The sequence below is a fragment of the Rutilus rutilus genome (genome assembly GCF_951802725.1).
Source record: "Rutilus rutilus genome assembly, chromosome: 10".
Lineage (NCBI taxonomy): Eukaryota > Metazoa > Chordata > Actinopteri > Cypriniformes > Leuciscidae > Rutilus > Rutilus rutilus.
Window position 1 is genome coordinate 27,796,779 of NC_140215.1, and position 27,534 is coordinate 27,824,312.

General features: G+C 35.5%; 1 protein-coding gene across 2 annotated transcripts; it reads left to right on the forward strand.

Annotated features, from left to right (window-relative positions):
* The first annotated feature begins 495 nt into the window (after positions 1-495).
* On the forward strand, positions 496-27,227 carry nr1i2 (nuclear receptor subfamily 1, group I, member 2). Of its 2 annotated transcripts, XM_084420732.1 has the most exons (10): positions 496-781; positions 10,063-10,124; positions 11,201-11,391; positions 13,883-14,013; positions 16,456-16,625; positions 17,808-18,094; positions 18,220-18,365; positions 23,920-24,036; positions 25,152-25,257; positions 25,338-27,227. In XM_084420732.1, exons 3-10 carry the CDS (start codon positions 11,219-11,221, stop codon positions 25,480-25,482), a joined length of 1,275 nt encoding a protein of 424 aa, XP_084276858.1. In that variant the 5' UTR covers positions 496-781; positions 10,063-10,124; positions 11,201-11,218; the 3' UTR covers positions 25,483-27,227. The 2 variants fall into 2 exon arrangements, with proteins under 2 accessions (XP_084276858.1, XP_084276857.1); XM_084420731.1 differs by lacking the exon at positions 10,063-10,124.
* Positions 27,228-27,534: the final 307 nt, after the last annotated feature.

Below are 27,534 nucleotides of genomic sequence, written 5' to 3' on the forward strand. Positions count from 1 at the left end.
AGCCAAAGTTCTGAGAACGTTCCCTTTTAGCTGGCATGACCGTGTCATTAGGGTTAGGTTTAAGGGTTAGGGTGGTGCGAGGACCCTATTGCAATTGCTCCGTTTAATTATGTTGCTTGTAGAACTAAAATTAAAATAATCAACAAAATGAATATTATAGCCTTTGTAGTTCATATTTTAATTGGTTACAGTTTAATACTGGCATAAGTTTAATACTGAGAGGTGTAAATTAGCAATGTTTCTATAATCTAGCTTGTTTATATTTTGTATCTTTTATACTATAAATGTTCATTAATGTGTATTGTCCCTATCAGGTAAACAAATAAAGTACAGTAAAGGTGAATGGAATATCAATACAGCGCTGCCTTACAAACATTGTACCTAGCCTACTGTAGTAGTAGTTGCATAATTTTCTTTATAAAAAAAAAAAATGCGTTTGCCCCGCCTGTGATTGGTTGTTTTCTGTTCTATTTCCCTTCCCTCTCGACTTTCAGACGGTCCTATCTTTTGAGTGATCAGAAAATTAGGAAAATAAGCAACTGCTTTCGTCTCTATAGCGAGACCGTACGACATGTTTTCCCGTCAGCGTGTCCTTCTCAGGACATCTGTAACCAGGAAGTAAAAGTCTCTGTTAGTCCTCGATCTTGTGTGCTGTATACGTGCTTTAAAATCAGGATTGTAAATCAGTAAATGTGGAACCTACCGTGACTTGATTCATGTCAGAGCTCGGTCTGCATGGTCATGTTGAGGCATTACGTGAATGTCCTGCTGATATGACATGGTAAGTGCCTATGCTTTTATTTACAAAAGTAAAGTGGATCGCGAGACGTGACAACAACTGTCTCTTGAACCTGCAGTACAAATAAATGTTGCCGCTTGTAAACTATGGGAATTAATTTCAGCACGGTGTGTGTTTGAGGGGATTTTAATATACTGCAACTGTTGAGGCGTCGTCTGAAGGTTATATAATAGACAACTCGAGCGCTTTACAAACTTCTGCTGTCATTATAATGTTTTAAACAGCCATTCAGCAGCTGAATATAATCAACGCGATTCCAGAGGCTGTGAAATCTGTGCGGACCTTGTAAAAACCAGTCAGTCCAGTCGTCTGAGGTTGATTAACTTTAACCCAGTGCCCCTCCACTGGCTTATCTTATTTGAGTCGGTATTAATGTAGGCTACTCTATTATCACAATAATTTCTCGAGCTCATTTAGTCGCAGAAGTTGATTCACAGTCACGCAGAAGTTGTTAAGTGCTTAATGTGTGCATTATAATGTGTGGTATAGCCTATATAAAATGCTGTCACAGTCATGTAGGCATAAGCTCTTAATAACAGCTGTGTTGATATATTTATTTCTGTGTCATATTGTGTAATATTGCGTTTATACATCACTTAAATAAAGTTATTAGAAATAACCTACTCATTAGGGCTACATTAAATTAAAATCCTACAAGCCAGAAAGGGTTTATTTTGTGGTAGTGACAGGCTGACTACATTATCCTGCTTATTGGATATAGGCTACTTACCAAACTATGCACATGATAAATTTGAAGTTAAAATAACTTTACTTTCCATAACTATATATTATTTTACAGCTTCTACTAAGAAAAAAAAAAAGCCCATTACATTATAGCCTAGCAATCAGCCTAGCAGCAATATAAAGCTGTGATGAACGTAGTATTATTATTATTAATCTGTAACCCTGTTCTTCTTCTATTAAAAAGGGATAGTTCACCCATTTACTCACCCTCATGTCATTCCAAAACTTTGAGTGTATTCTGTGGAACATAAGATAATTTTTGTTTTGTCCATACAAAGTCAGTCAGTAGGCTCTATGTTAGTTGTTGTTCTCAACCTTCTTCAAAATATCTTATACTTTGTTTCCCACTGAAGAAAGTAAGCCATACAGGTTTGGAACAACGTGGGTGAGTAAACGATGACAGACTTTTCATTTTGGCGTGATCTATCCAATTAAGTTCTCATTCAGCTCTTTGTGTCTCTTCTGGTTCCTTAATCTTACATAGCTACACTGGAAAAACAGGAAAACACAGATTGTCCAATTTACTCAATCATATTATTTGCGATCTACACAAAATGAAAATTGTGTTTCTCTTCTAAACTTGATTTCTTTGCTTTCGATTAATGTAATTCTACAAAATGTGTAATCTAGATTACATTATTTAGGGTTAATTAATGTGAACCAATCAATACTAGAAAATTATTTGTGCTGAAATTGTAGTTCCCAGCTCGCTTTATTGCTTGGGACTTAAGGAGGAGAGTCCAAAAAATATTGAAAGTGTTGTTTTAAGTGTTTTTTGCAAGGTGAGAAAAGGAAAAGGGGGACATGTTATGTTGGAATTATTAGGCTGTGGTCTGATACAGCACATGTTATTACTGCTTACTGTAGCTCAAAGGGCATTTCATGCTTAGCATTTAGAATGTTAATATGTGCTTTTGCTATAGCTTTGAGTTTGGAAGCTAGTTAGTACGTTCTTATAATTCAGTTATGTGACACAAAAATATAAATCATGTTAGGGAACCATATTAAAATCATTTTGAGACTACTTAATTGGGTTACTTAAAAACTACATGATGTTGAAATTATGTGAACAAATTATGTTTGTTTAACTTAATTGATTCATGTGGAACCGATGTAGGCTACATTATTAAATCATGTAGGCCTAGTCTAAATCCAGCACACTTTTTTTCAGTGAATGTGTTTGTTTTCTTGCTTTAACTGGAAACTCTGAGCTTAGAAGCTTATAAAAGAATCTTATGTTGATCATAAATTAATGCTGAAGTCTTCTAAGGCCATAGGAAACAGTTTTGTAGACTGTAGGCCTATTTGCTCACGTAAATATGAAAAGAGAGATAAACGGTGGACTGATACAAGACACGAAAGTAGCTTCAGTTATGGAGTAACTTACGAGTCAGGCTCAATTAGTTCACAAAAAAAGGATTCTAAAAGAAACCAGAGCTTTAAGCATTATGTCACCAACAAACACACAGAGAAAGCCAGACTGAAAACAATGTGTGCATATGCTCAGATTTATGTTCTGATTATATCATCATACCAGCGCAAAATATTCATTCAAACTAAAACAGAATTTGTGAGATTTTAATGAACTAACTCTTTGCCTGAACTTTGTGTTTTAGATGATAACTTCTTATTTTCAGCAAAAACATATGTGTACTTTGTTTTATTTCCCTTAAAGAATAAGAATAAATCTATAAAGATATTGGCTAGATGGCTTTTTGACACAGCTTTTGCTGTGTGAACTTCTTGTGCAGTAGAATGATGAAGTATAATGCATTTTACATTCAGCACAGTTCTGTTTGAAGGCAACAACTTTGTATTTAATTCTTTATTTAATTCAATTTAATTTGGTTGTTGTGGAAGAAGACCTTTTCCAGTAACGTAAGCTGACAAATGTACGTGTTTGTGATTATTCTCCATGATTTCTTGTGATACCAGCATCACAGCAGGTTTAGTTAATCAAACAAAAAACAAAAAAATCCCGAAACCCAATATTTGGTAGAGTCTGTTTCAGTTAGTCTAATCTCTGAGGAATGCTTTGTGTAGTTTGGCCTGTTTCAGACGTGTCGCCCTAGTTGCAGTTAGAACATGCTGTTCAAATGCAGCGCTCTGTTGTTTGGACATTCAGGAAAGTTGCTTTTCCCATAGGGAAGTATGTTATGTAATTGCCTTTCGAATACACTAAACTATGGTAGCCTCAAGCCTGTAGATTGTACTTAAAGGGATAGTTCACCCAAAAATGTTGTCACCTTTTGTTCACCCTCAAGTTGTTCCAAACCTGTATGAGTTTCTTCCTTCTGCTGAACACAAAAAAATATATATATTTTGAAGAATGTTGGTAATCAAACTGTTGACAGTAGCCATTGACTTTCATAGTAGGAAAATATGGAAGTCAACGTGTGCTGTTAGTCTGGTTACCAACATTCTTTTAAAATAATCTAAAACAGAAGACAGACACTCGTACAGGTTTGGAACAACATGAGGGTGAGTAAATGATGACAGAATTTTCATTTTTGGTTGAACTATCTCTTTAATTGAATGTGCAAATAATTGTTATGGCCCTTAAATTTGTACAAAAAATTGGAGATTAAATCCTTTGAGAGATTAAAGTCTTCTCAGCACATTAATAATGATTTATCAAGTGAAGAAGATCTCATTGAAAAGATACTTATAATCAAATTTTTTTCCTCGCTCGTTGTGACAACTAACCTCTGCCACTCCCAAACCATACCAAAGACTAATTAAACTAAAGAAAAGTTACATATACCCCTTTTCCACCAAAAAAGAACTGGTTCGGAACTGGTGCTGGTTCAAAGTTGGTTCAACTTGCGAACCTTCTCAGAACCTGTTTGTTTTTCCACTGACTAGAGAGCCCAGCGAACGACGTCGTTACGTCACTGTGTACGTTGCCATACGTCTTAGCTTTCCCAACTTCAAGCATAACAATTACAATGTTTGGACTACATCGTCTTTCTGCAAATGTTTCTCCTGGCTTTGCGATCCTATATTGGGGTCAGAAGAAGACGTTTAGAACACATTTGTGCCGCTCGTCTGGATTACTATACGTTCGAGACGAAGTTCGACAATAACCCCGCCCCCAGCCCCCGACGTAAGCATGACGTGGTAAAAGAACGGTTCTAGTCCAGCAAAGAGTTGGTGCCGCTGTGGAACCAATTTTCCTGGCCGAGAACCGGTTCTTTGGCTGTCGAAACACAAAGAACTGGATCGCGAGTATAGGCACTGGCTCCGAACCGGCACCAGCACTGCCTTGGTGGAAAAGGGGTAACAGTGTACCCTTAAATGAAAATTACAATGTATCAAACCACTCATGCATAATGACATGCATTTTCACCTTTATTAAAGCTGGAGGATGTCATTGCAGGCTGTTAATGTTGTCCCTAATGCGATTTTAGTGAGTGTCCCTTCCCCCATCATCTCCTCTCTCTCTCTCTCTCTCTCTCTCTGTCTTCCTGTCTCTCTCCCCCTCCCCAACAAAAGAATTTCAATAGGTTTGACAGCAGGTTATATAACACTGAACACTGATTATATATTTTTTAACTTCCTGGTAATTTTAATGTATCCTAAGAATCAACAGCATTTTTAATGTCAAAATTCTTGGAATGTGTGTATAAATGCACTTAGGCCTAAATATAACAATTAATATTCCCTGAAATGTTTCTTTCCTAAACCCCATAATGAACAATTACGGTTAAGGTTGAACTTTTAGTCATCAGGCGTACAGCATTATGTCATCATAAAGAGCAGAAGTCTATAAATGATTGATGAAATGCAGTCTAGCACTTCAATAAGTGAATGAGTGCAGAGTAGAGAGACAAGACCCTGTGAATAATGAACACTTAAATATGCTTTGTCTGCCTATGGTTAAAATTATACACAAGGAAGAACACTTGGGTGAAGTCCGTTCAGTGTGCTTGTAATTGCACATCACATTAAAGAACTCTGTGATGTACGTCTGTGAACAAAGGCTATGTTAACATCACAGTAGAGTCTGTCTCAATTATTCCCTCACTCACACGTGATACAGATTGACGTGACATGATGACCATGTGAAGAAGACCAATAATATCATTGAATATGATATATGATAGATTTGTTGATTTGTTCAAAAAATTGATTTTCATACTGCAAACAATCCAGAGGGTAGTGGGTTACGGTGTTTTTAATCACAAGGGAAAGTGAATAGTGAAAGGGTGGAGGCGTTGCTAATGTGGGGATTGAGTAGATAAGAAGAAGGGTAATTGGAGCTGTGGGGAAGGAATAAAAACCTCTGCTCACATTGTATAAAGGCACAGGAAAACACTCTCAGAGAAAAGGCACATTACTTAACCAACAGGTTATTGCTCTCTGGATCCAGAATGAACTCATGCTGACCTTACAGAGTTCAGCTGCATGATCGTTAGCATAAAAGTCCTCCTGTGGTGAAATCAAGCATTTAATGTTGTTTATATTTCTATGTGGTGTTTTTAATACGCTTTAAGACAAACCATGTGCAAATTCATAAGTCGATACCATTGCTGAGTATTTTCTCTTTAAAACTGCAGGGAACCAAAGACAGTCTCGAAAACACGGTTTGAAATCGCTGGTGTTTCTGACGGCACAAACTACCTTGTGTCCAATCAGGTCAACGTGTGATCGTCAACGAGTGGATCTCTGAGCTGGTGCGAGTGAGTGGAGGCGGGGGTAATTTTCATATTCATAGAACCGCTTATACTAAATGAAACAAGGGTGTAGAGTTACATTCAAGCTATTTTAAGGCGTGAAGAATTTTTTTCAAGGAAAAAGAAAAACTTGAAATATGTAATTTTGGTGATAAAAGTCAAATTATCCTTTTTTTCCTTCGGCACCCCAACCCAGTTAAACTAAACGTACATGTGTGTTTAATATTATTATGAAAATAGCATAGAAATGATAAAATTTACTTGTTTTATCAAACAACTTGAGAAAAATAAGAATATAAAAATATATACAGTACCAGTCAAAAGTTTGGAAACATTACTATTTTTAATGTTTTTGAAAGAAGTCTCTTATGCTCATCAAGCCTGCAGTTAAATTTTTTTAAATAAAACAGTAATATTATTACAATTTAAAATAATGGTTCTCTTTTTTAATATACTTTAAAATGTAATTTATTTTTGTGATGCAAAGCTGAATTTTCATCAGCAAGTACTCCAGTCTTTGGTGTCTTATGATCCTTCAGAAATCATTCTAATATGCTGATTTATGATCAATGTTGGAAACAGTTGTGCTGCTTAATATTTTTTTTATAACCTGAGATACTTTTTTCAGGATTATTTGACGAATAAAAAGTTTAAAAGAACTGTATTTATTTAGAATAGAAATCTTTTGTAACAATATACACTACCGGTCAAAAGTTTGGGAACAATAACTTTTTTTTTTTTAAAGAAATTAGTACTTTAATTCAACAAGGATGCGTTAAATTTATAAAAGGTGATGGTAACGATTTATATTGTTAGAAATGTTTTTATTTTGAATAAATGCTGTTTTTATGAATAAATGCTGTTAACGTTTTACTCATCAATGAATCCTGAAAAAAGTATTCCAAAAAATATATATTAAACAGCACAACTGTTTCCATCATTGATAATAACTGAGTATCAAATCATCATATTAGAATGATTTCTGAAGGATCATAAGACACCAAAGACTGGAGTACTTGCTGATGAAAATTCAGCTTTGCATCACAAAAATAAATTACATTTTAAAATATATTAAAAAAGAGAACCATTATTTTAAATTGTAATAATATTTCATAATATTACTGTTTTTTTTTATTTAATTTTATTTTTTAACTGCAGGCTTGATGAGCATAAGAGACTTCTTTCAAAAACATAAAAAATAGTAATGTTTCCAAACTTTTGACTGGTACTGTATATATATTTTTTTCATTTAACCACTTTTTACACCCACTGAAGTTAGCTGAGCAGCGTGTGCAACATGCCAAAGTCACATACATCCAATCAAAGACTCCATATTTTAGTGTATTCGAAAGGCAATTACAGTAACATACTTCCCTATGGGAAAAGCAACTTTCCTGAAAGTCCAAACAACAGAGCGCTGCATTTGAACAGCATGTTAACTGCAAGACACATTTCAAGAGATTTATCATTGTAATTCTATGTGTGTACATGTTTGTTGATTTATCATAAAACCTCAGAATTTCATTATTTTGCATCATGATGACTGAATGATTCTGATTAGGACACCAAAGGCACTTTATAGTGATTTTGACCCATATAAATGTAGATGAGCAAACAACAAATGAAGCATAAACAGCAGCATGAATTTATTATGAATGCATCACAATAAACAGCCGCGATGGCGACACACAATGATTCTATTTTAGAAATGGTTTCTATTTATGTGACGTCGCGGCTGTACTGAAAAGCAACAATTCACCTCAGATCTTCAAAATAAATAAAGTGAACAAGAACCTTGTTGTGTAGCCTATTTCATGATAACGTTTGTTTCAGTAAGTGATTTGAACCAATTACTTTGTGGGAATCATTGGAACAAAACACATTTAAAGATTGATACTTAACTCTTTAAATAGCTAACAACCAACTCCAATTACATTTTTTCTTTAGTTTCTCATTTGCTTTGTTCAAACCTGACCTTATAGGCTAACTTAAAAAAATGAAACTGAAATATCTGTATAAATATATATTTGAAATATATCATTTTTGTTTCGCTTATTTATATTCGATTGGACATGCTCATATGTTGATGTTTTTATATATTTTCTAAATATACGCAATAAAAAATATTATATGGTAGGATAGTTATTTTAGGCTGAGGAACCACTGAGTTAGATAATAGTTAAGGATTAATAATAATAGTTTCAGGTTTGCAGATGATTGCTTAGCACAGCTAGCAAAAACATGTTTCAAAAACGTTTTTCAAACATTCTTATTAAGTTATGAAAGCGTGTTTTGAGCTGAAAGTTCAAAACGTCCAGTGTTTTTTTATGTTTTTTTTTTTTTTTTCTTGTTCATGCGATTGTTAAAGGAACATTCCAATTTATCATTTTGCAAACATTAACGAATGTTACTTTTGAATGTTCTTTGAAAAAAATTGCAGTTAAAAACATGTCATGAATTTTTATAATTTTGTGCTGATGTTTTGAAAAAATGATTAAAACCCCGATAACTTCAAACCCTACGGGAACAATATTTGTTCATATCTTTGAGAGAACCTTGCCAGAATGTTAGCTGCTAGTTCACCCAAAAAGAAAATGCCGTCATCGTTTGTGCTGTCATATCCTTCCAAACCTTCATAGAACACAAAAGTAGAAGTTCGGCAGAATATTAAAGCTGATCTTTTCCAAATGATAGTGGATGGTGTCCAGGCTGTCAAGATCCCTAAATTGAAATGAAATGAAAAATAGCCTATAAATTGTGTGCTATATTTCAAGTCCATATGAAAACTTTGTGTGATGAGCGAATTGAAATTTAAGTTATCCACTTTCTTTTTTACGTAACCACTCTCAAAAATTGTGTTGGTAGATGGGAATTTATTTCGGAATTACGAGCAGCCGAGAAAGTTGTCAGATTTTCCCTTCCAACTGTAATCAATTTAACTAAACCTTCTCTGTTGTTCCGCACTTTTACATACTTTCACATATAGCATTTTACTATTGTAGTATACAATCGATATTTGGTGTGGCTCCCTTGGATTAATTGATTCTGTTTGCCTAATTATTATTAAGTTTGCAGTCGAAAAGTTTAAGGGTTGGTAAGATTTTTAATTGTAATAGGCCTACAATTTAAAATAACTGTTTTCTATTTGAATATATTTTCAAATGTAATTTATTCCTGTGATGCAAAGCTGAATTTTCAGCATCATTACTCCAGTCTTCAGTGTCACACGATCCTTCAGAAATCGTTATAATGTGATGATTTGCTGCTCAAGAAACCATTTATTTGCAATAGAAATCCTTTGTAACATTAGAAATGTATTTATTATTATTATTATTATTAATAAAAACATTTATAATGTTACAAATTATTTATTTTATGATATTCTATGATTATCTAATTTGTAATTTGCTTGGACAAATGCTTCTGCTAAATTAATAAATGTAAATGTTAATTCATTACACAAAAGTCTTTGATTTGACATTTAAAATGAAATATAGAATTATTTTTTTCAAATCAAATTAAAATGATTAAATTATTTGTAAAAACAAATTGGCTATTTTATTCAATATGATAAAAATGAAAAATAGTGCATTTTGCTATTGGACAATTCTGTTCACTTTGTGTCTTATTTTTCATCTGTAATTAGACATGCACCTTCACCCAACCCTGAATAATCATATAGACTATATGCTGCTTCACGTCTGGATTATGGCTTAGAGGGAGTCAGACTTGACCAATGCTTAGTGGTCCCATGTGGATACCATGGCAACACATACATTCAGCTTTCATTGTGTGTGTGTGTGTGTGTGTGTATGCGCTGCGTTCTTTCAATGGCTTATTTAGGATAAAGGTCTTGCCCTGGAGGACGCACTCCAGATTTCTGCGTTACACGGATCGTGCAAAGGGTATGTTTCCTGAACTTTGAACACCTGCTCTGTTTTACGTTTTAAAGTCACAGCCGTGAGCCTACTCGCAACTAACTGTGGAATGGTTATGTGATGAATGATGCATGTTTTATTCACTGTGACTTTCTCATTTGAATGTTCAAACAGGTTTGTTGGGAAGGTTGTTTAGATGTTGTTATTTGTGTGAAGTGTGGATGTGATATTTGTGAGTTTAAAACGCTATTGTAATGTTCATTGGCTTGTCTGAATAGAAATTAAAGAAGGCATTTATGTACAGGTGGATCATAAAAGGAATGAATCAGTGTCAGACCATTTAACAATTGTATCTCTTTCTTAACAGAAATAAAAAGAGTTCAAGATGTTGTCATTACCATACCAGATGCTTTTGAATTGTTTTATAGATTGTGTATAATGGCAGTCACATTCTCTCTTCTCTTCTGTCCTTTTAGAAGCAGTTCAAATAGAGTTAGTCAATAGAGTACAAACATATATTTAAATAATATGTGCTAATATTACCATCATTTAAATATTACAATTTAACTAAGAATGCTATTTTCCATCAAGCTCTTGTCATTGATGAGATTATATATATATTTGCCTATTTGGTTTTTTTTTTTTTATATATATATAGTTGCTGTTTGTGAAATGAGTCGACCAAGGCAATTCAGAATATTAACATTCTGTACTGAGGCAGTGCAAATATAATTCTCTGTATATTGTTTGCTGGAGGCAGATTCTGAGGTTATGCAAATATTACGAGGATGTGCAATATGGTTAAGATTAAAGCAGGAGCTAGTATTAACAGTAGTGCAGTACAGTGATTGTGGTCGTAATATTTGTACACCATAACCATCACCACATTACTTCTTCAGAGTCATTTGAAATAAATATGTAGCTAGTAGTTTATTAAATGTAGCCTATTTGTGGATGTTCAGCAGTTTTGGGTTTTCGTTTTTTTTATTTAGCCTACTATTCAGCTAATCTCTGCATGAATTCATATTATTTGTTGACATAACAAACATATTGGTGGTAATGAGCCGTATGTGTGATTTAGTGACTTGTGCCTTGTGTTGCAGTGCTTACTTCAGATCAGGATGAGTAAAGAAATGGAGGAGCTTTCTCCCCTGGGCGACTCGGGACACAGTGATGGGTCTGAGGAAGAAACAGAGGAGGATGATGAGCCCAAAATCTGTCAAGTATGCGGTGACAAATCCACAGGCTACCACTTTAACGCCATGACCTGTGAGGGGTGCAAAGGCTTCTTCAGGTGAGTGAGCAAACAGATATTTCTCAGCTGCTGTAATTGTTGTAATTGAAGATAATTTACTCGCCTGAATGAGTATGTCGTTCCAAACCTGTATGACCCTCTTTCTTCTGTGGAAAACAAAAGGAGATATTTAGCAGAACATCTGCACTGCTCTATTTATTTTGATTTTTTTACTATAAAAGAGGCTGTCAATAAAGTAGTCTATATGAATCTTCTGAAGCCACGTGATTAGCAATGAGAGTTTGAGTTGTCATTCACTGAGTTAGGTGAGTTAAAAATGGGGTCTGATTAAACTGTGAGGTTGGGAGTGTTTAAAAAGTAATAAACAACAGTAATAAAGTGAATAAATGAAGTGTATTTACAATATTCAAATGAAACTTAAAGCAACACAATAAAACTAGAAAAACGTAGGCTGGTAAAAGTGTGTAGTAGTGATATTCGATTCTTGAAGTAACCAGTCGAGCCGGTTCACTAAACGAATTGAATCAAACTTTAGTTAAAGGTTGATGACGTAAGACACACAGCTGAGGTAGAACACCTGACTCAAAAAGAGCCGGTTCAACATACTGTCGAAGATTGTCTGATGAGATAGTTGACGATACTATGTACGTAATGGTAATATTCTTATGTCTAGTTTTATTAAATAGCCCTACATTTTTATTATAACTTGGAGAAACCTGAATTTGACTGGTTTATTGTGCATGCAGATTTTCTTTAGTTGTTAAGCGAAATCAAGGAGTTAATTCGACTGGATTATTCTTTCTATATACTTTAGACATGTAGAACATATCCGCGTTTGCGCATCATTGTCTGTAATGTGTGCTGTAGGTTAGGAATCTTATCCAAGATGTAGGCTACTCAATATTGGTCAGTCGTATTCGACATAAAGGATCCGCAAATGAAACCGTGACCACAAGCACCATTAACCTTTAAGGAATGAAAGGCAATTATCAGCAATATGCGTTCACACAAATAACTTTTTATTAGAATTTTTGAATATGCGTTGACACAAATGACTTTATTTAAATGTGTCATTGATATAACATGGCATGATTGTTAGAAAAGAAATGCATAGTGACATCATTGCGTAAGGAACCGATTAATCTTTTTTTTTTTTTTACTGGTTCTTCGAAACGAACTGTCCTAAAGAAACGATTCGCGGACTTTACATCATCAGTGTGGAGTCCATTTGCATCCAGCAAGTGGGTGATCACCAGTTAGCTGTTGTGTTTGTGACCTCCGTTTGACTGGCATCCTGCCTCCTTTATGCTGGTCTACTTTATGTGATCACTCATATGACAGGCAGACCCAGTAACATTTAAATGCATACACAATGACTAAGACAACATTTTCACCTATTAAAACTCTAATATACATAAAATTATTATGAAATATAAAGCGGTTAAAACAAGTGTCTTATGTGACACTGTTAAAACTGAACTGGATTAATATCTCCTATTGTTTATAAGTTTGGAACGCCTTGAGGGTGAGTAAATTGTGACATCATTTTCATTTTTGGGTGAACTATCCCTTTAACTCGACCAGTAGGAACAAAACAAGGACATCAGGGATTTGTTTATTAAAATGTATGCGTCAAATGTTTTTTTTTCCTCCTCCGTTTTTTTCCAAAATTGTTAGGGTTAGGCTCCTCCTAAACAGGAAATGTGAAATATGACCTTCAGGATGTACACAGAGCTTTTAAAAACTGTTCAATCATCATTCTGTTTTTGATTGTTGTGATTTGGATCAAAATTGTGAAAGCAAACTTGAAAAGAGAAAAATAATTATAGGGTACAGTAGCATATTTTGTGACCAACCCACACGCATCACAACAAATTTCGTGCGTTCAACTGCATTCATACAGTAATTGTTTGTTTCCCAGGGTGCTTTCAGCATATTTAAAAAATGTGAACAATGCTGGTGTCACTGTGAGGTGGCGGCAATGAAGCGCACAACAATAGATATTTGTACAAATAAAATATTTTTCAGAAAACGATATAAGAAACCCGTTCACTTTGCTAATCTTTCTGTCATAATTACTAGACAGTGGTATTTTGGATCCCATTGACTTTCATTGTATGGACAAAAACAAATTGTGTTGAAATGTTCTTCAAGATATCTTCTGTGGTCCACAGACAGCGGGTCATGCAGGTTTGTAACGAAATGCCGGTGAGGAAATAATTTTAATTTTTGGATGAACTATTACTTTAACCAGGGCTTGGGAGGCAAAAATGCCACTGAAAGATATTTAAAATGAGGGGTCAAACAGTCCTTGTAGCATTCCTCAATTTATTACATTTAATTGAAGCATTTGACAAATAGACATGGACAGCATGCAGTCTGTCCTGTGGTTAGAAAAAATAATTTGCCCTTTAATTAAGTTAATGTCTGACACTGGTAGACAGTCATGCAAGTATCTTGTGGCATCTATTTGTTCTACAGTCAGTGCATCAGTTTGATTCACTTTGTGTTTGTGTGTTCCTGTTGTAAGGCGCGCCATGAAGCGACCCGCACAGCTCAGCTGCCCGTTTCAGAATGCCTGCGTCATCACCAAGAGCAACAGGAGACAGTGCCAGTCCTGCCGTCTCCAGAAATGCCTCTCAATCGGCATGAAGAGGGAGCGTAAGTTTAATTGAGTCCTACTTTTCATGTTCCCTAACTGATCGCTGCTCTCACACAGAGCATATTGTTCACACACCACTTTAGCCATTTCATTTTCCCAAGGACCTTCATGGCAGATTAAAACAATGAGAGTGTCATATTCTGTTATGAAATAGCAGCATCAACCTGATTAAAGACACAAATGTTCGATTAATGGTTATATTTATCATCCTAATAATAGTAGAATGATGAATGGTTCTTCCCCCCCCCCAGATAATTTGTTCTAGATTGGATGAGTCTCTAGACTGCGTACGGTTGTCAAGCCGTTTTAATATAAAATTGTGCGTTAACCAGCATTTAACGTGTTTAAATATGTTCTGCAGATGTACCTTATCACTTAAGCCTGTCAGCCTTATTTCATGTTCTTGCATGTGTAATAGGGGTGTAACAATACCCTCATGTCACGATTCGATACATATCACAATACTGATACGATATTATTGTGATACTTCAAGACATATGGTAAAAGGTTAACAAAAAAATTGGTTTCTTAAAATGGTAAATTTGGTGTTACATTGTGGGTGTAAAATGGACTTGGTGCTGATAACCCAATGCACAGGACAATGGTGACACCAGCATAAAAATATTCATTGTTCTGAAGCTGAAAATACAGAATTATTTTAGATGAATATGCTTGCACTCTTTCACTGACTATATATATTTAAAATAATGTATGCCACTTTTTACTGGTAACATAAGACATGTGGCATTATCAGGACCCACAAATATTCCCCCATTGCATTATTATACATTATATTCAACAGTATATATTGTAGGTTAATGTAGTACTGACACTGAAACTCTGTAAACTTGAATTTTTTCCACACACAGACATTACAATGCATATTGTTGCATTTTTGTATTGCGATATGTTGTGACACGATATATTGTTACACCCCTAATGTGTAATTTATTAAGCATGTTTAATGTATAATAAAAATGGTTTTATTCATCAAGGACGCATTAAACTAATCAAAAGTGACAGAAATACATTTATAATGTTACAAAATAAGGCTGTAAAATCGATTAAACGTACAGTATGGAATTTTTCGCCACTAGGGGTCGCTAACCTCTTACAATAACAAAGGCGTAGTTTGATGACGCAACATTTGCTAAGAATTATGGATCTTGTCGTCAACGTCAAGCTGACCGATCTAATAATGTTTATGGATGACTGAATACATCAATGTTTTTATCATGACTGTGATATGAAGCAGGTCGGGATTGCTAAGAGACAGCTATCAGCTCCACACGCGACGCGAGTCCCGCGGATATAAAAGGAATATGGACATTTCATTCTACCGAACTACACGCAAGTGCAGAATTACAACTCACAGGTCAGTTTATTAGGCAAATTAAACTTGTGAGGTAACGCAGCGCTGTTTCACTTGGTCTAACATTACACTATCACACTAAACTGCATTTGAATGTGTTGAAATTTATGTGTTAGTTTGTCTGTATGAGACTAGCAGTAAGCTAGATCAACATTAGAATAACATACAGATCATATTCTAACGTTTTATCATTGTTGAACTATATAACATTGATTAGTTTTATGTAAATGTGCTCACCTGTTTAATAAAGTACATGTAGGAGCGGTTGAAGTCTCGGACGTGGAGCTCTCGTTTATATACTGTCTATGGGAGCTCTAGGCATCTCGAAAACACAGCGCTGATATTGATTCTCGTTTTAGTTCTCCTTTTTTATCCAAAGTCTGCTTGCCATGGTCCATAATGTTTGAACGAAACAACAACAGCGTGCAAATAGACATTGTGAACTACACAGTTGTCCACGTCAGTCGCCTTGGTTACTATCAGAGGGCTCTGGTTGCTATGGCAGTACGAGCGGAAACCAGGGACAACGCGGATATGACGACATTAACGGCGACAAAACGGAAATAAAGAAACGGAACGTGTCTTCGAATTAAATTACAAATTTCTCCTGGTTTGAAAGTTGTTGGAAACAGTCGGGATAATGTAAGTACACAACTAAAAAAAATATATAACATAGATATAGTGATTTTTGCTATTTTTAAAGCTTGTGATTAATCGTGTGTGTGTGTGTCTGTGCAGTATATTTGTATAAATATATACTGTGTGACTGTGTATAGACAGTAGTATACACACAGAAATATATATATATATATATATATATATATATATATATACAGTATATATATATATATATATACATACACACATATATTATGTAAACAGACTTTTGTTAGATAAAATTTATCGAGATTAATCGATTTTACAGTCCTATTACAAAAGATTTCTGCTTCAGATAAATGCTGTTCTTTTGAACTTTCTAATTGTCAAAGATATTAAGCAGCAGATATTAATCAACATGGTGTATACATTGTGTAAACTTCACTATGATTCCTGTGGTTCTTTTCCTCAGTGATCATGTCGGATGAGGCCGTGGAGAAGCGGAGGATGCAGATCAAGAGAAAGAGGATGCATGAGGAGCCCATAATTCTCTCTCCTCAACAGGAAGCTGTCATACAGGAGCTGCTCATAGCACATCAAAAGACCTTCGACATGACTTGCGCCCAATTCATTCAGTTCCGGGTAACATATTTACCTTATTTAGTTTGTCCGATTGAGATCCTGACCAATGTATATTCTAGGGGTTGCACAGACTAGTCGACTTTAATGCTCTGCCATGATGCTTTAAGCTTGACGTCGACTAGTTGCTGATCATGGCCTATAGAGGGCGCAACAGGATAAGAAATCTTTCAAGTCCACTTTTACTCTCTGTTTCCAACAGTTAAAATGACAAATAAATGCATACCCCGAGAGCTTTCCACAAGATATGTTTAATTATACCATCTGGATGCTCAAAGTTGATCGGGTGAATGCAGGTTTTAAACAGCTTACTGTACACATTGTAAGTTAATCGCTGTTCTAAACTAATGTGTGCTGCATTGTAACACAAACGCATAAAGACAGTAGCTCACACATCATGTGCAGATCGCGTGCACACAGAATCATTCAGGAGCGCAGAAATGCATTGTCAACAGTGTTCTGTGATTTATTAATAAAATAGCTTAGAAACTGAAAAGTTGAAAATTTTACAATTTTATGCACAAAATGAGCTCATTTCATATTTGATTCCTGCTACAGGTCTCTAAATAGTTGGGACGGGGGCATGTTTACCATGGTGTAGCATCTCCTCTTCTTTTCAAAGCAGTTTGAAGACATCTGGGCATCGAGGTTATGAGTTGCTGGAGGTTTGGTGTTGGAATTTGGTCCCATTCTTGCCTTATATAGGTTACCAGCTGCTGAGTTGGTGGTCGTCTTTGACGTATTTTTCGTTTAATGATGCGACAAATGTTCTCTATCTAAGATCTACTTCCTGGTAGAAGTAATTCACACGCAATTGCTCTCTCACTAATGCATTCATATAAATGTGATCTTTACTGTGCTACTTTATCTATTTCTGATTTAGAACGAGCAGAAACCTGTGAGAAATATAACGACCCAAAGCCAAAAGAACTGATAAAAATAAGCTGTTATGCAGGAGCAAAATCCTTGTAGGCAGCGCTGTGTCACATGCCATAGCTGTGTTCGAGTCTCAGCTCGAGGTTCAGGCTTATTTGTTCATTAATGACGTCATCAGCGACTAGTCGACTCGACTTTAATCACATAAATGTCGACTTAAAAATATCTGAAGTCCTTCAACCCCTAGTATCTACTGAAATACATCTTTATGAGTACTGTCAGTCTTTATCAGTGGTTTTATGTCCGCAGCCTTTAGATCGGGATCAAAAATCCAGTACAGTGGAGTACAGTGGAGAACCAAAAACCAGCGAATACTCTTACGCAAGCATGCATAAACCAGCGCCTGAAGATGCAGTGCAGCGGACCGCCAACTTCACCTCCCTCTCATCCCCTTCCTCCAGCTTTCAGAGTCTTGAAAATAAAGAGAAGAAGTGGCTTAAAGGTGCCATTTTCACCTCTTTGCCACATTTTACAGACCTCACCACGTACATGATCAAGAATGTAATCAACTTCAGCAAGACGCTTGCAATGTTCAGGTGAATACACATGATATAAAAATTCATCATTGGTGGTTCGGTCACATGTGGTTTCTTTGCTCATTGCTATTTTAATCAAGCAGCTTGACTGATACAAGTCTATAATGAAGTTGTGTTTTCGACAGGGCTCTGATCATAGAGGACCAGATCTCACTGCTGAAGGGCGCCACCCTTGAGATCCTTCTGATTCACTTCAACATGTTCTTTAATGAGGTGACAGGCAATTGGGAGTGCGGCCCGCTGCAGTACTGCCTGGATGACGTCATGCGAGGTGAGCGTCTGCACAGGTTTCCATGAACCTCAGGGTCAGGTAGGGCTGGGTGGTGTAAACAAAAACAAAAACACATATACTCTATACACTACAGTACTGAAGTTTTAGGGTCAGTAAGATTTTTTAAAAAGAAATTACAACCCGAATTCCGGAAAAGTTGGGACGTTTTTTTTTTATTAGAATAAAATTAAAACTAAATATTTTCAAATCACATGAGCCAATATTTTATTCACAATAGATAACACAACAATTTTTTTAATTTTATGCTCAAAATGAGCTAATTTCAAATTTGATTCCTGCTACAGGTCTCTAAATAGTTGGGACGGGGGCATGTTTACCATGGTGTAGCATCTCCTCTTCTTTTCAAAACAGTTTGAAGACGTCTGGGCATCGAGGTTATGAGTTGCTTGAGTTTTGGTGTTGGAATTTGGTCCCATTCTTGCCTTATATAGGTTTCCAGCTGCTGAAGAGTTTGTGGTCGTCTTTGACGTATTTTTCGTTTAATGATGCGCCAAATGTTCTCTATACTTGAAAGATCAGGCCAATTCAGCACCCGGACTCTTCTATGACGAAGCCATGCCGTTGTAATAGCTACAGTATGTGGTTTTGCATCGTCCTGCTGAAATACACAAGGCCTTCCCTGAAATAGACTTTGTCTGGAGGGGAGCGTATGTTGCTCTAAAACCTTTATATACCTTTCAGCATTCATAGAACCTTTTAAAACATGCAAGCTGTCCATACCGTATGCACTTATGCACCCCCATACCATCAGAGATGCTGGCTTTTGAACTGAACGCTGATAACACACTGAAAGGTCTCCCTCCTCTTTAGCCCGGAGGACACGGCGTCCGTGATTTCCAACAAGAATGTCAAATTTGGACTCGTCTGACCGTAGAACACTATTCCACTTGGAAATAGTCCATTTTAAATGAGCCTTGGCCCACAGGACAACAATGGCGCTTCTGGACCATGTTCAAATATGGCTTCCTCCTTGCATGATAAGAGCTTTAGTTGGCATCTGCAGATGGCACGGTGGATCGTGTTTACCGACAGTGGTTTCTGGAAGTATTCCTGGGCCCATTTAGTAATGTCATTGACACAATCATGCCGATGAGTGACGCAGTGTCGTCTGAGGGTCCGAAGACCACAGGCATCCAATAAAGGTCTTCGGCCTTGTCCCTTACGCACAGGGATTTCTCCAGTTTCATTTTATTCAAATTTAAAAAACGTCCCAACTTTTCCGGAATTCGGGTTGTAATATTTCTATTCACCAAGGATGCATTAAATTGATCATTTATAAAATTACAAAATTACTTTACTAAAATAAAATTAAGTAAATATTAAATAAAATTACTTTCTGTTCATCACAGAATGAAAAAAAGGTGTTAACAAAAATATCAAGCAGCGCAACATTGATCATGATAAGAAATGCTTCTTGAGCAGCAAATCAGCATATAATAATGATTTCTGGAGAATCATGTGACCCTGAAGACTGGAGTAATGATGCTGGAAATCACACAGAATCAATTTTAAATTATATTAAAATAGAAAAGAAATATTTCACAATATTGCTGTTTTTTACTTTGGTGAACATTAGAGACTTCGTTTTGAATCAAAAACAGTCCATACTTTTCTGGTCAATCGTCACAAAATGAATTTAATGCTAAAGAAACAAAAGGGCCATTGTTAATAGATCCAAACCAGAAGTCTGGCATCAGTGCAAAAACAACTTCACATTATATAACACTTGAGCTAAAGACCACAGAGGGAAAAAAAAATCATAAAACGGATGCAACCAACTCTAAATTCTGTTGGGATGAGTCACATTAATGCTGTACTTTGTGATGTTGCACGGCAACTCTAAACTAGCTAAACTAGCTAATAGCTAAAAAGCGGAATTTAACAACATCCCTAAATGTCGAGCTCTTCCTCATCCTGACTTGTTCGGGACACATCATGTTCTGTATGTTCACGTTACATGTAAATCAGTGGTCAATGAATCTGGATTATTTTATCAGGTATAAAGGATGAATGTGCAATAGTATTTTAATGTTCATTACACTCAGTGAACATTGCAAGTACAATATAGCATTTTGCTTAAAAGGAAGAAAGCCAGGGATTCATAACCACACAAAGCAGTAAAGAAAGCAGGACTACTTTAATGAGACAGTGAAAAGGTCTGTGCCCTAACTCCAGCTGAGAGAAAGAGGAGGAGGAGAACACAGGAGGAAGGAGTGAGAGAAACCCCTTACAGTGCAAGAGAGGTGTTAGGAGCACAGCAGGGAAATATCTGAAGGTAATGAGGGAGATAGAGCAAAAACCCCCAGTGAACAGAACAGCCAGGCTTTCTTTAAAATGATTCTATGAAGCTGTTTCTGGATTCTTTTTTTTTTTTTTTTTTTTTTTTTTGACTTTAAATGGGATTGTGTCATGTAAACTTCATGCTTATTTATGACATATATCTTATAGCTATATTTCTCATGTCTGTGAGGTAAGTAGCATACGCTGAGTTTCAGATCATTTATGTGATGCGCTGCCGGTCACGGAGAACGATACGGCAGAAAGCGTATTTGTTTTCTTTATTTTACAAAAGCACAACGTTTTGTTGTTATTGTGAGTTTGCATAAACAAGAGTAAGAGACCCGTGACAGTTTGGAATGATGTATAACTCTTATCTGTTTGACCAAAAATCACAGAGTATTAATAATTTGGTGCATCCCTAATAATGAACGTATATAACTTAAAGAGCACTGACCTGTATCACCTGACTGCTGCAGTTTCATTTCAGCATTGAATAGAATAGAATAGAATCGGGCATTTATATAGCGCTTTCATATGTACTACTGTACACCCAAAGCGCTTTACAATCATGTCAGGGGATCTCTCCTCAACCACCACCAGTGTGCAGCATCCACTTGGATGATGCGACGGCAGCCACGGTACAACGGCGCCAGTGCGCTCACCACACACCGGATATAGGTGGAGAGAGGAGAGAGAGTGATAGTGCAACACATTGATAGTGTTGCATAAATTCGAGTCACAAACTGCTCAAGTATAACATCATGGCAGGCCCGGTTCCAGACAAGTCATCACCAATAATTGGAATAGAATTTAAAAAATAATTTGGTTTTGAATATTTTTCTATTAATCTATTAGTTTGTCTTTACATTGCTTTAATGCGTTACTATTTTAACATGTACTATTTCTGTCCCGTGCAGAGTGAATCCAGCATTTATATGTAGATAGCAATTGCAGCATGCAATTGGTCATTGGTCCTCTTAGTGGCATGAAAAACAAGTTTTATTGAATGGATTATATAGACTGTAGCCTCGAAAGCGAGCCAAGACTTCTCCCTTTACAATCACTAAAATGCTGTCGCTTTGTCAGTTCAACGCGATCTCACAAAGTTCCGTTATTATCAATGAAGCTGTCAATGATGCACAATAAATCATGTCTAGGCCTACACATGAGAGGTTTTGTGAGGCTGCATTGCTAAATAAAAGTGGGATTCTGACTAACTTAAACCCCGTCTGATTGGCCATTGCATTCAAGAGATCAACAAACATGTCTGTGATTGGCTACATTACTCACCACTGCAAAAACACGTTGTAAATGGATACATTTGACGTTCTCCAGAGCGCAAACACAAATATGCACTGGAGCATTTGCCAAAACTGTTTACTAGTATGTTTACACTAATGGTTCCAAGTTTGGTGTCAGTAAGATTTTTTTAAGCTTTTGAAAGAAGTCTCTTATGCTTATTTATTTGATCAAATATACAGTAAATTTAGTATATTGTGAAATATTATTACAATTTAAAATGACTGTTTTCTATTTGAATATAAATATTTGTCCTGTGATGACAAAGCTGAATTTTCAGCATCATTACTCCAGTCTTCAGTGTCACATGATCCTTCAGAACTAATTCAGCAATGTTGCTTAATTATTTTTGGGGAAACGGTATAGATGTAGATTTCTTTCAGGATTCTTTGATGAAAGTTCAAAAGAAAAAAAATTGAAAAACTGCTTTTATTTGAAATAGATTTTTTTGTAACACTATAAATGTCTGTACTGTCTTTTGAAAACTATTTAACCCAACAGTAAATCCACATCCCAGTTAATGTAAAGGTTGTCTTGACCCTAAGTCTTTGACCCGTTTAATTCTTAGGGACAGTAAGAGGCTGGAAAATAGTTGTAAAAATACTTTTTTTTTACTGACTTTATAAGTATAACTCAGAGAGACATATACATGATCAAATCTGCATTATATTGTCTTGTGCTTTTAATATTGTATATGCATGTACTGTATATAGCAGTACTTAAACTTGTAGCATTTCCACAGCTTACAGTCACCATAGGCATCTCTTTTCTTTCTTTATGTGGCATAACAAGGGCCCATGCTGACATAATTAAAAGCTCCAATCCGTCCTTGATTTTTCTCTTTACATTTGCTTCTCAAGGCTGTGAAGTTTCCATAGTATTTTGAGAACTGGCATTTCATTACATATTGACTAATTGCTCTCCATCTCAACAGTCCTTAATAGGCCACTATAAAAGCCTTAAAATGAATTCTGAATTGAATGTCCAATTGTATATCATCACCCTGACAACCAAATGCTTACAGCTGTTATTCGCAACAGCAAATCTATTTAATGAACCCTTGCATTGCCTCAAACCAGACAGACATGACTGCTTTACCCTGTAGCCGTGAGCCTGCCATAGAGAGGAAAAATCACAAACAAAATCCCTGTTAAGTCTCAAATGCTTCTCCTGTAGCCTGCAGCGGGATTAAATGGATCTCAAATGGACATATTTGTGTAAATCCCCTGTACTAAAGTACTAAATAAGTCACTGAAGTCAGATTTTTCAATATCAACTTAAACATTTCCCATCTTCCCATCTTTTTTATTTTATTTATTTATTTTTATTATTATTATTATTATTATTATTTTATTAATGAACTTAAACATTTCCCATCTATTCTTACAAGACCAAATAATTAGAGTTATGCACATTGATTTTTATTATTATTATTATTATTATTATTATTATTATTATTTAACATCTAAAACAGGTGCTTAATACTTCAATGAAATATACCTTAGGACTCCTATGTTATAAAAGAGAAACCTAATTAGTGTTAAGTATTCTTATACTATTATAATATTTTTTAAATATTAGCATTTATTTATATTATTTATTATTATTTTCGGTTTTCCTTTAAATTGTCGCAATTTTGTTATGTGCTTTAGTAGTAAAATTACGTTTATTAAGTGTATGTTTTTCAATTCTTTTATTTGATCTTAATTTCAATTAAAGAAAATGATTTTTAATAGGTTTAATTTTAGTTAACAATAACAAAACTGCAGTATTCTTGTCCTCTTAAAAATGTGTTCCTCTTAAAATTGAAATGTCAATAAAAAGTAAATGTTGCAGCATGTATCGCGTTTACAATTTACAAGTATACATCATGCATCAATTTGTTGCTTTCTTTACACTTGATCCTTTCCCATAATTTGTCATTTGTTCCTTCATTCCTCCTCCACCGGGACAGCTGGTTTTCAGCACCATCTGCTGGACCCTATGATGAATTTCCATTACGCATTGCGCAAGCTGCGCTTGCATGAAGAGGAGTATGTGCTGATGCAGGCCATCTCGCTCTTCTCACCAGGTACCTCAGATGAAGCTCAACATACACATAAACACACATGAGCCGCTGTATAAAGGGATAGTTCACCCAAAAATAAAAGTTCTGTCATCATTCACTCACCCTCAGGTTGTTTATTTGTTCTGCTGAACACAGAAGATGATATTTTGAGGAATGTCAAAATATCTTATTCTGTGCTCAGCAGAACAAAGAAACTCATACAGGTTTGGAACAACTTGAGGGTGAGTAAATGATGACAGAACTTTCACTGTATTCGTCTGAAAGAAGAATGTCATATACACCTAGGATGACTTGAGGGTGAGTAAATCATGGGCTAATTTTCATTTTTGGGATTTCCTTTAAAGGGATAGTTCACCCAAAAATGAAAATTAGAAAATCCTAGGTGTATATGACATTCTTCTTTCAGACGAATACAATTTAATAGTTATATTAAAACAATGCCCTGGCTCTTCCAAGCTTTATAATGGCAGTGAATGGCCGTTTCTGTTTTGAAGTCCATAAAAGTGCATCTTTCCATCATAAATTATGTTAATAAAGGTTAATATTAGGTTAATAAATGCCTTCTGAAGCGAAGCGATGCGTTTGTGTCAGAAAAATATTCATATTTAACATGTTACAAAGTAAATTCTAGGTTCCAGCCAAACGAACATACGCAGTCTACTTACTCCTAAAACGAAACTCACGCAACTTGTGACGTGGGAAGTAGCGTAGTGTGAATATCAGCAGTACGCCGCATTACTCGCATAAGTTGCGCTTTAGACTTCGTTTGGCCGGAAGCTAGTTATTTTACTTTAGAAAGTTTTAAATATGGATCTTTTTCTTACACAAACGCATCGCTTCGCTTCAGAAGGGCTTTATTAACCCCCCAGAGCTGTGTGGAGCACTTTAATCATGGATGGATGCACTTTTATGGACTTCAAAACAGAAACGGCCATTCACTGCCATTATAAAGCTTGGAAGAGCCAGGACATTGTTTTAATATAACTATTAAATTGTATTCGTCTGAAAGAAGAATGTCATATACACCTAGGATGACTTGATGGTGACTAAATCATGGGTTAATTTTCATTTTTGAGTGATCTATGCCTTTAACCTCTCACATGTATGTTTGTCCACAGATCGCCCTGGTGTGACGCATCACAATGTGGTCGACCGTAACCAGGAAACACTAGCTGTCACCCTGAAGACCTACATCGAGGCAAAGAGGACCGAGCCAGAGAAACAGTAAGGATGCTTTCTCTCCATCTCATTAGGAAAACGTTTCCTTTGATTACACTTTCAGTCTAACCTTCTCCTCCTGCTAGTCTGCTGTACCCAAAGATCATGGCGTGCCTGACCGAGATGAGGAGTATGAACGAAGAGTACACAAAACAGGTGCTGAAAATCCAGGACATTCAGCCTGAAGTGTCTCCGCTTTTGTTGGAAATAATAAGTAAAGACGGCTGCTAGGACACTAAAGATTAAAAGACTAGGCAAAACTTGCAAGGACAAGGGCGGTGACTACTGATGATGAACTACTGAACAGCAGCACACGGTAATCGTGAAATTGTTATTAAATGTAAAGTAATTGTGTTTGAGTTTATCTGACAAGCAGTCTTTTTTTTTTCGGAATCTTTTCGCGAAAGAAGATTATGTGGTTCATAAGCAGATGTAGGATGTCACATTACTGTTTTATCTCTTACATTTACTGCATGAATGAAGCTTGAAATGCGGGGTTAGATTAAGGGGCCGTTTACACGACACCGATTTAAAAATGGAACTGGCCGTTCATTTACACAACAACAGCGAAAATGAGTTTTTTGTGTTTTTAAAAGCGAAACCGTTATTGTCTCCGTTTTCGCAAAATCTCGTTTTTCTACTTTACACAGTGACGTCATGCGTAGTGTTTTGTTACAAAGTGACGTCGCCAACTACTGGCCTGACATGAATAATGCAGCGTTTTTAGTCGTTTTCGCACATCCATGTGAACGGGATTGTTTTGACAACGTTGTCGTCTGTACGTGAAAAACGTTTTAGTCCATCGTTGTCGTGTAAACGTAAGATTTGGTAACACTTTATTTTAGTGTTAGTTACACATTACATGTACTTACTGCAGTAAATTATGTATAATTAAATGCAACTATCCCTAAACCAAACCCTATTCCTAACCCTGTAGTAAGTACATGTTCTTAATTAATATTCCTCAGTACTTATATGTATAATTACACTGTAACAAAGACACCTTAAAATTAAGTGTAACCAAGATTCGACTTGAATTTTCCCTTTTTGTCATGAAGGGTAACACTTTATAGTAAGGTTCCATAAGTTAACATGAACTAACTGCCTAAAGCATTTATTAATACTTCGAAAGCATATTCATTTCAACATTTACTAACACATTATAAAAGCCAAAAGTTGTATCTTTTATTAACTAACTTAATTAACTATCCCAAACATTAATGGGACCTTATGAAAGTGTTACCTCATAAGCTTTGCAGGGTAAGATGCTGTAAGAGATTATTATTATATCATATTATGTTATTGCTGCAGAGATCACAAATTATAAAAATGAAAATATGATAGTATGATGCATACTGTGTTAACTGCCGGATGTCTTGACAAATCTGTTTATTTATTGTTTGTGTTTAAATGTGGTATAAGTTAATTGCTTGCTTCTAATGGTGTTCAGGTTATATTAAATATATTTTAGTAGCTATATTTGACAAGACAAGAATGTAAGTGTACTTATGGAGTTATGAATCTCATAAAGAACATGTTCAGGTCATATTTTACTCTCCAAAATGAAGAAATGTATTACAGTAATGAGAATGTGTTTGTTTTTTTAATGTATTATGGTAATGAGATTGTTTTTAATGCAAAATATCTGTCAAAATGTCTTTGATTTTGAGGTGAAATTTCTGGACCTGGATAATGTTCTTTAGGTTTCGTGAGATTCACTCTGTGATGTGTGTCAATATATATAGAGATATAGATATATATATTGTAATAGCTAGTAATTTCATCTCTGTTGTGAATATTAGAAACAAAGCTTACTGTATTTTGCGAAACATGAAAATGTCTTCAATTTTGAAGAATCTCTGAAATTTTAAGACACTTTCTTGAGAAGTGATTTGCCTTTTGACAGTTTTAGAGTAAACTTTTTCACTTAGTACATTCAGGTTTTCAGATTTTACTGAACAGACACCAGAATAGCATTTAGAGGTCATTTGGTTCTGTCACTTAAACACTTAACAATGACAATCAATGTGTGTATTGTGAGCTAGTGTTATGTGTGGACGTGACACATGACAATGTAGAGCAGATGTTTCGGGTTCCAAACTGGGTGTGCAGTATTTTATGTGAGTCTTTCACATATTTGCTCCATACAAAAGCTGAAGAATCAGACATCAGGTATCTATGTAAAGGTCAAACTCTTTTGAAAATGCCTTCATGTTTCCATTTTGTGTAGATTAAGGAATTATTTCATCCTGCCTGCAAAATGATAAGGAAACAACATGAATA